Consider the following 9,840-nt stretch of genomic DNA (forward strand, 5'->3'; position numbering starts at 1 on the left):
CGCAAGTCGAGACGATTGAATGGGCGAATATTCCGTCCGCAAATATGTTATTATTATCTGCGTCGTCGTGCCACGAGTCCTAGATGAGCAAATGAAATGAATGAGTCTGAAGGAAGCAATTCTTTCCGAAGCTGCTAGTCGAGCGCGAGGCGTAAGAAGGCGTAAGTCTAAACATTAAATCGAATGAAGCGAGTGTAACGATCAACGCGCAAATATTGCACTCGCGCAAACAGATGTACGTACGTACGTATTTATCGCACGTATCTATACGCGAGGTTTCCGCGATAAAATGATAGATAGGTTCTTTTCGGAATCCTTAGTGAGATGTGCAGATGTCCAAACAATTAAATGCACATATATGATATGATATGATGTATGATATAATTTGCGCTAGCATACTTTATTCGTATACATAAATATAAAAAAGGAGACGAGCGAGACGATCGGGTCTCTAATCACTTGACTCGCTTGCGCGAGGCGAAATGAAAAGCTAAGGGTGAAGTCGCGGACGACGACTGTGTGGTGCGGGCGAAGGCGAGAGTGAGGCGAGAGTGAGGCGAGAGTGAGACGAGGGTGAGGGCGAGGGCGAGGGCGAAAGCAAGGGCAGCGAGGAGGTAAGGTACTCGGGAGAGTGCGGCTGCTAGCGCTAGCGAGGCGAGACGAGGGCGAAACGCGAATCGATCGTTACCCACCAGCGTCCTGCGCGCTAATCGCTATCCCGGCGCTAGTATTCGCTCGTACTTTGTTCCTGTCGGTCCGCCACTCGCCACCGCTCGCGAACTTCCCCATCTGCGGGGTTGCTGCGAATTGGCGAAAAGACGACGAAGAAGAAAGAGAGGAGAAGGAGGAGAAGGAGGAAGACGAGACAGAAGAATCATGAGGGATGAGGTGAAGATGGATGCGAATCGACTGATTGCCGAGGTTTACAAGCGGCCGGCGCTCTGGAACCAAAGACATATCTCCTATCACAATCGCGAGGTGACCAACCGCGTCTGGATGGAGATAGCGGCGATATTCAATCTACCTAGTACGTTTCATAGAACCGACGATCCCCGTCGGTGGTATCGCGGGACCGAGCCGCGAAATTGCACGCTCGCCGCGACGCAACGCGCTACCTCTCCGCCCATGCGTCGACCGTTCGCGCGATGGTTCCTCTCCACCAGCGAGAATAAAGTGCGGTATTTACGAAAATAAATCGCATATGAGACTATCGCATATATGTAATATATGTGCAGAAATGGAAACTCGTAGCTTCCAATGAAAAATTGCAATGAAAAATTTATCATTATTTTTATGCGTGGTCTCCGGAAACTCGCTCGCACTGCTTGAAGTTCGAGATACAAAAAGAAGTAATATAAAGTAGTAATATAAATAGGCCCAGAAAGTGAGTTTCCGAATTATATCTACTTTTATGTTAAAAAAAAATCGTAATTTATTTCATAGTCTTTTAACAGAAATAATTTCATTTCGAACTATTTTGGCGTTATCCAGGATGCACCACGTGAAAGTATAGTCCGCTGACATCCCTCTTTTATAAATATTTTTCTTATTACTTTTTCTTATTACTTTTACATTTCTTTTTTCAGTTTTTGATTTTTTTTTTAATTTTTCGATATTTGTAAATTGTTCGATTAAATCATTTTTTAAATCAAGAATAAACATAAACAAGTATTTAAATGGAATTAAATAGATGTTCAAATAATCACCTTCAGCACAAATGCAGACCTTATCTTCTATCAGATCCTTCTTCTATCAAAAGAATTCCGATAACGAAGAAATTCTTTGAGAAATATTTGAATCTCTTCTTATTTCTAAATTATGATTATTATGATTATGATTATGAAAAATAAATTACAATTTTTTTAACATAAAAATATACTCGGAAAATATTTTCAGATTTGCTTTTCTCTTTCTTTTTGGGTTCCACTTTGGGAATCACTTCAAGAAATAGTGCAGACAAGTTTTCGAATACTTTGTATAGATACTTGTTAGATACGATTGTTCGTAAATATAAATTTATTTTTTCGCTTAAGAGCGATTCGTACGATCGCGATAATTGTGATATCGGATAAGTTTGAAATCGGCAATTGCCTATTTTATGGATAACTTACGAAATCTCGACGTCATCTATCGAATCGATCATCTCGGAAAAATGTTAAAATCCTTTTCGTTTTAAACAAATATTCATATATTTCTATATAAACGGTTGAATTAAAATCTTTTCTATTCGCAAAAATGCAATATAAAAAATGCTATAAAAAAAGAAAAGTGTCCATCTTAACATCCATCTTGACGGAAAATTTTAAGATTAAATTGCATTAAAAATACACTGACATCACAATTTTTTCATTATATATTTATTTTAGTGTTTGGGAAAGTCCTTGAACACAAAATTAACTTAAAATTTAACAATTATGCAAACAAATTTAAAAGAAAATTTGCAAACTATCAAATCATATATTCTATTTTGATATTCAACCTCTCGATAATAGATTATTTTTCGTGTTTGAAAAAAATGTACATAACGTGTATCCAGCAAACATTGATCTTGAAATATCTATTAATTAATTTTCACATTTTATTATAAAAATCAGACTGTCGATATATAAAACTCCTAACTCCTTTTTATTATAAAATCAAACTACTTATCAACAAATTATACTATTATTTAATAATAATATAATATTATAATGCTAAATTGAGTAAATGGCTATGCTAAATAATAAAATAAAATAGATTTAAAAATGTAATTTTGGATCGCTGCATTTCAAGTCCATTAAAAAAATATTAATAAGCAGTGTCAGACGGCAAATGTTATCAAATTTATATAAATTGAAAGAATTATATTAGAGGCATCAAGATCCAGCCTTGATCAAGAAATGCTCTTATTATCTCATTTTTGTATTTAAATACATTCTTGGTCTGTACATATTAATTTATTTAATTATTTCTGATTTACTTTATATTAATTTTACTTTAGATTAATATTCCAATACTCTCGTTATATATCTTAAAATATTATTTTTTCCGATTCATTAACTTCATTCGTCTAAATTCAATTACACGAGCGGATTCTTCGGTTCGGAAATACAGATTTCAATGTAAGAACAAGACAATAACTTGTAAAAGCTTACCGCGACTACAGATTTTACATTCAATTTTGTTCGATTTTTTTCATTAAAGATATTCCTGCTATTTTACATTACTCCAAATAGAATTTCTGGATAATATAGGCTCAATATCATATGTAGTATATACGAATCATCAGATGTTTAACGTGCATCGCAACCTAACCTCACTTTGCGCAAATTGACGCGAAGTGCGTTGCGAACGACAACGCTTACACGCTCGCGCTACACCACGGAAATATCTTATCTACTATATACTAGCCTGCAATAGCAGATTAGAACAAAATCATCCTGTCACGATCGTAACATCGATCGAACCTCGAGTCAGAAGAACCGTGATGCGGGAAAACAGTCTGCTGCACGAAAAAACCGATGATGGAGCACGCAGCAGCACACATACATGTGCGCTTGATATCTCGACTACCTCCAGTCACTAGAAGAAAAGATATACTATTTTTTTTCTGTCCTAATCCTTATTCTATGTTATGCGATAGTTTGAGTATCTTTCTTGTTTACTATGCATTGTTGACGCATACCATGTAGTATGGCAGTTCCATTTATGCTCGCAACATTCATGATTATCATTTGTTCTTGTTTAATATTTGGTTAGGAATAATACTTGCATCATTCATCTTTTCTTTATCTCTCTAACGTAGAAAGAGAAAAAAAAGATTAATGGTATGCAAATTTTCAACTAGAAAGAACAGATCGTATATATTATTAATATTGAACATTTATATTTTATCTTACATATATTATAGATTTTCAATAGATACATAGTTCAGTATGATATATAAAAAGAATACGAAAATCATTACGTATCGTGACATTCGGAGAACGCCCTATTAGCGCCATTAACTATTACATCGTTTCATCTTTATCTTTTAAATGTTGTTCGGAGTCATGACGTTGATAACATTTGTCAAAATAAAAGCCTTTGGAACTTTTTCTTATTTTCATTTTTAGTTTAAAATCGAGGTAAACGGTTTCTATCAAAAATCCAAAAAATTTGAATAAGTAAATCGGACGCTATCGAATAGTGACATTTTCAACTCCTGGTTTCTAACGGAAATGGGTTATTCAAACCGGAAGTTGATTTTTTTTTTTTAAGGGAAAAGAGGGAGGAAGGGAGGGGGAGAGAACGAGAGAGAGATGTTTAAGGTGCAAATCACTGAATTCGCCTGCAAAGCAAACTTCCGGTTCTTTGCTTGCAGAGCCGATGCTGAAGGCGAAGTGGAAAGGTTTGCGTGACACATTCCGTGCCGAGTTAAAGAAGGACCAGGTATACCGCAAAAGCAAATTCCACCGAAATCGGCCGGTATGGATCCATTTCAAGAGCCTCCAATTCCTCAAGGAGCAGATGTTGCCACGACCACCGATATGGGAGCGCAGTGTCGCGAAGACGGAAGACGAACTGCAGCCGAGCGAGGGCGAAGGTGAAAATGGCATTCCGACTTCCGGTATTGACGGCGGTCTCGACGATCGGGATGCGATCGCCGATCATCTGCTATCGATGGCCAGCGATAGTAACGTCGGTCATCATCACCACCACCACCATCATCATCACCACCAGCTCAAGCTGGATAACGGTGACGGTCGGCGCGGCACGGTAGATGTGAAACGCGAGCCCGAGGAAAACTTTGACAACTTGGAGTTTCAGAGCGTTACCGATAATCTGGCAGAGAACGAGATGATGCTGCAGAATATCTCGCCCGAACAGGTCTTAATGAGCGATAGTGATACCGGCGTCGGCCTTGCCGGTGTCGATCCACTCGAGGGCAATCGCTTTGATGACAACTACTATTTCCTGATGAGCCTATTACCGCATATCAGGACTTTACCGGCCGATCGCAGGATGCTGCTTAGGATGCAGATGCAGGAACTCGTTTATAAGGAAGTTTACAAGAAGACCACTGATAGCGAACAAACAGCAAAGACTTAACTGTCAGCATTAATTTTCGAATCTCCTGTTTTCTCGCTGCAACCATATTACGTCGCGATAACAAACGCAAGAAATCACGTGAATTTTGAATTTTCTGTTTATGCTATACATCGAAATAAGTTAGTTTTTTTTTCTCATATGCCATTATTTACGTTCAGAATGGTTGCACGAAAAAACAGTAGTTTCATATTACTTTTTGAATTTGAGAAATAAAAAAAAATCTTCATTTACATGTATATGTATATACATGTTACAAATATTATAAATATTATATATATTATTTATAAATTTAATATAAATAAATAGAATATAAATATATAAATATGTATATACATGTATACACGATATATATAAATGAAGCATCCTTATTCCTCAAAGAATGATTATAAATTTTTTCGGAAATTTGTCGGAATATTTTTTCCATGCAAAATCGATTGATCTAAGCGCTGTACAAACCAGTGCTGAAAATAAAATTTAATCATTGAACAATTGAAAGGTTCTCGTCGTACATTTACGAAGTAAGCATAATTGATAGGTCACTCATCTGAAAAGAAAGGAATTATATATGCTAAAGAAGGAATCAAATATGCTCCTCTATTCTTCCGGGCAAAAGAATTTTGATGAAGGTAGTTTTTTTCATAAATTTACGTCATCACAGTACGAGAATGCGTCTATTGTGCGCAGGTTATGTATAATATATGGTATATATAAAAAACACACACGCGAGAAGATGGTGTTATGGCCTTTATAAAAATAATGGCTCCTCTTAATACATCTATTATTAGATAGCGAATTTTGGTGATTATAAAATCATTTGTTAATAGTCTGCATATAATAGTGACGTTAATATGCCTAATAACTATATAATTTGTTATAATACATTTTTTATTTTTGAAACATTTTCCAAGTATATTTTAGCATTTAACAATACATACTTCCTTATTCTTAAATTTATGTGTATTATTACATGAATACATGTGTATATGTAGAATGTTTTGTTCATTATTTAACATTTTATTCAATTGTTCATACTTTGAGTTATGTAAAATTAAACAATAGTTTAGCACTTTGCCAATATGGCCCCATACGGTTTTTTTTCGAGATTTTGATATCGAAGTATTATAAATCGATAGGTCGATTATAACTTTATTACTAATTTATAGTTCACATTTGAATGTGTATGCAGTGCATTCCGATATTTACTACTGTACTGAAAATGTATAGTTTGTATTACGTAGATTTCCAATATACCGGTAGTAAATATTGGAACACCAATATATGAAATGTGGACATACATCATTTGCTTTGGAACGGAAAAAGATGAATATGTTTATAATTTTTATAAATAACATTTTTTATGAAGCATTTTAATTTAAAATAAAAAGAGAATTTGAGAAATCAATAATTCAAGTTAAATTAGAAGTTTATCTGTTTTATAGAAACAATTTTTTTGACAGTTTATATTTTCTGATAAGTAAGCTAGTACCTACATAAAAATTTATAGTTATATTCATTGTTGTTCCTTCTAAAAATTTATTTTAAATAAATATATAATTTTATAACAAAACATTGTTTTTTTAAAACAAAAGCAATTTTTTTTTAAATCTATTTTAATGGGGAGTCATGTTACATCTCTGTTCCTTTTCAGTCCAATTTTCTGCAATGTCGCTACATTTTTATAAATAATGTCCTAAGTAATAAATATTTCATAATTTTGAATCTAGAATTGATTGGACAACATTTTGAGTTACAAATCATTAAGTTTTCAATTTAAAATATTGATTATTAATCCACATGGAACCTCTAACGAACGTTCACCAATAAATATCCACCATGAAGATTCATAACTTCCGTTAGATATCTAACCTTGTTTTAGATGTCTATTAGACATCTACGGTTCCGCATTTCTAACTTCTATTAAATTTCCATTAGACTATAGGCTCATAGAGATTTTATGGAGATCAATCAATGGATGTTCAGTTTTAAGATTGAAATTATTATAACTTTATAATACTTATAAACTTATAAATAATTGTTTAATTTCTTTATTGTTATTATTACAGCGATCATTTATAAAGACTCTAGAAAATTTTTGAAAAGTTAACCTTCGTATATTATCTATGAAAATGCCATGAAATATTCCATAATTTATCCATCTCCTTGAGATATATCTACATAGATATGTAATGGAGGTTCAGTGGAAGTGCACACGTATAATATAAATATCCATTAGAGGCTATTCGGCTTGCACTATACAAGTAGAAATAGTTGCATAGAGGCTGTGTAGGTTACACGAACGTCATGTCTGTGTGCGCGCGTGTATGTGTATAAGTATCGTACAAAATGTAAACGGAGGGAGGGAGGGAGGGAGGGGAGCATAATACCACCTTCTCCTCTACAGTCGGACTGTATAGCTCTAGGTAGGTCATCAGCCGAGTCGCCCAGTGTTAAACGCGCGCTCTTGCAATTCCATCGGCGACGCGGCGACACGGTTGAGCGACACTGGTGCTTTCTCGTACCTGGCGGATACGACCGTGACGCATACCTGTGCGACTACCGTAATCGGTGCACGGACCGATCGCACGTATACATCACCGACCGGCGCTGGTGCACGGTGGTTTCGCGGAGAGCGCATGCGTTCCCACCATTCGTAGCTCCGCGGATCCCCCCGAGCTCCGCGTTTTCTTCACGTCGTGACTCCACGTCCGTGTCCTATGCTCTCAGTTCGTCGCCGATCCTGGTAACACCGTTATCCTGATCGCGCGCGCGCGCGCCCGTGGGCATCTCGGTCTCGTCATTCGTCCCGCTCTATCTCGGTATTTCCGTAACGGCGTCGTCGGCGCGCAGTGTATCGCGCTACGTCCCGTCGACACATCGCGACACATCGCGCGAGCACAGATATTGGAAGTGGTCGGCGGCTCCGCAAACGTGCGGAATATACGTGCCGCTATTGTGTTGCACCGCAAGACCGACGTGAGGTGAGTTGAGTTTCAGGAAACTCTCACTTGTGCTGCTTTCGTGCCTGGAAGAGTACACCACTCTCGTGATGACCCGCGTGGAGTCCGCGATCGAAAATCCTCGATCAATTCGAAGTTGACAGAAAATTGTTGATCGTCAAAATTACCGATCTTATATGTCAAGCGCAACATATTTTTGCAAGTAGGTCGCAAATCAAGGCAAAACAGGCACTCGCTCATTCGCTCATTTTCACTCAGTTCGTAAAAAAGAATTTCTATTTCGCGGTAACGATGAATTATCAATTTTTGTTGATATCGAATATTTTTAATGATGAAAACTTGACTCCGAATTGATCGAAGCGCACAATGGACATATTTCGCGTCTAAAAAGCAAATATCATTGACGAGAGACAGAGATCGTTTCGTTTCTGTTGACGTCGCATGAATGCGCGATTGGATGCAAACGAGCGTTTAACGTGTCACTTTGCGCTGTAAATTCTATCGTACAGACCTTCGATCATTCTCGTAATCGACATCACTTTTATAATACATACATATGTATACATATGTATCTCAGTCCGAAGAATTGTTAATTTCGACATGTGTGCGATATAAGCATGTTCACTTTGGAAATAGAGCGTGCTCGCTCGTTCTAGTCTAGCATTCAATTTCTTAATCATGTTCGTTTCTTGATTGTGAAGTCATCTGAAGAAAACTTCAAATATGTTAAAAAGATATTATTTTTTATTCAAATAAAAGGACACTTTATTATATTATTTATATTTACTTATTTTTGCGTTAGTTTATTAGACGAATAATTAAGTATTCACGAATATCAAAAATCTTGAAGCATATTATAATTCATATGCCACACCAAAGTTATCCTTGCATGATTTTTAAATTTTCATAAGCAAAAAAATGAACAAGGAAGGTAAACAAGGTATTTTATTAGAAAATTAACATTAAAAAAGGCTCATAAATTTTATGATTTAAAGTCAGAACTCAATTTACTTTACAATTGTATTTTATTTCCTCATAGAATAGATTTCAACAATGATTGAGAAGCATTAGATTATATATTGAAATATTAATATTATTAGTATTTTATCTAAAAAATTGATTTCTTTGCAGTAGCATAAATAATTTTATTATTGATACAAAAATATACATCAAAATTTTAATATTAATATTAATTCTTAATCTCTGAAATCTTAATATTAAAATATTTATGAAAATAGTACGAATTCTGTATAATTAAATCACTAAGCTATTACTAGATGCTAGTAAAGTAGTGATGCTAGTAATTTAAATAAAACTCAAAATGATTCAGTCATTAATCCATCAAATTTTTCTAAGAAATAAAAATGCAAATGTGAGTCAACAGGTGATGGATTTTAAAAGTAATCTCGCGAGAGTTCTCGAGGAACGATTAAAATAATTTAATAATTAAAATAATTTAAATAATAATTAATTATTTTAATTCGTTAATAAAAAATAAATTTCACTAAGGAAAAAAAAAATAAAAACAGATAAGGGAACAAGTAATCGTAACTTCGTAAAAGTAATCTCATGACGTTCTTCGGAATCAATTGAATCTAAAGTAAGTAGACTGGTAAAATCGCTAGAGGACTTATCCGTTTGTCGATAAGCGATTGATCCAGGTAAAATACAAGGATACGAGCAGGCAGGATTGCACGAATGCCAGTGATATCCTCGTGTCGTTAGAGAACGAAGATTAGGTATCGGGAACTCTCTCGTGCACTTTAAATATATCTTCTCCCCCGTCCACACTTTCGTGCTCGCTCTAAATAGG

The 9,840-nt window shown here is 35.4% G+C and overlaps 1 protein-coding gene across 4 annotated transcripts; it reads left to right on the forward strand.

Moving 5' to 3' along the window:
• Positions 1 to 22: 22 nt before the first annotated feature.
• On the forward strand, positions 23 to 6,637 carry LOC105431505 (uncharacterized). Of its 4 annotated transcripts, none has more exons than XM_011645729.3 (2): positions 23 to 161; positions 4,343 to 6,637. In XM_011645729.3, the coding sequence occupies exons 1-2, from the start codon at positions 101 to 103 to the stop codon at positions 5,068 to 5,070; spliced, it is 789 nt and encodes a 262-aa protein (XP_011644031.2). In that variant the 5' UTR covers positions 23 to 100; the 3' UTR covers positions 5,071 to 6,637. The 4 variants fall into 4 exon arrangements, with proteins under 4 accessions (XP_011644031.2, XP_011644030.1, XP_088927019.1 ...); XM_011645728.3 differs by lacking the exon at positions 23 to 161 and adding an exon at positions 877 to 1,027; XM_089070893.1 differs by lacking the exon at positions 23 to 161 and adding an exon at positions 1,035 to 1,173.
• The last annotated feature ends 3,203 nt before the right edge of the window (positions 6,638 to 9,840 follow it).

This window comes from Pogonomyrmex barbatus, unplaced genomic scaffold (genome assembly GCF_055798465.1).
Source record: "Pogonomyrmex barbatus isolate J1 unplaced genomic scaffold, ASM5579846v1 scaffold11, whole genome shotgun sequence".
NCBI classification, from domain to species: Eukaryota; Metazoa; Arthropoda; class Insecta; order Hymenoptera; family Formicidae; genus Pogonomyrmex; species Pogonomyrmex barbatus.

Bases quoted from the DNA above. Each gene is read 5' to 3' on its own strand.
- LOC105431505 (XM_011645728.3), top strand. From the start codon at position 877: ATGAGGGATGAGGTGAAGATGGATGCGAATCGACTGATTGCCGAGGTT. The intron at 1,028-4,342 runs GTACGTTTCATA...CTTTGCTTGCAG, and splicing joins GGCGATATTCAATCTACCTA to AGCCGATGCTGAAGGCGAAG.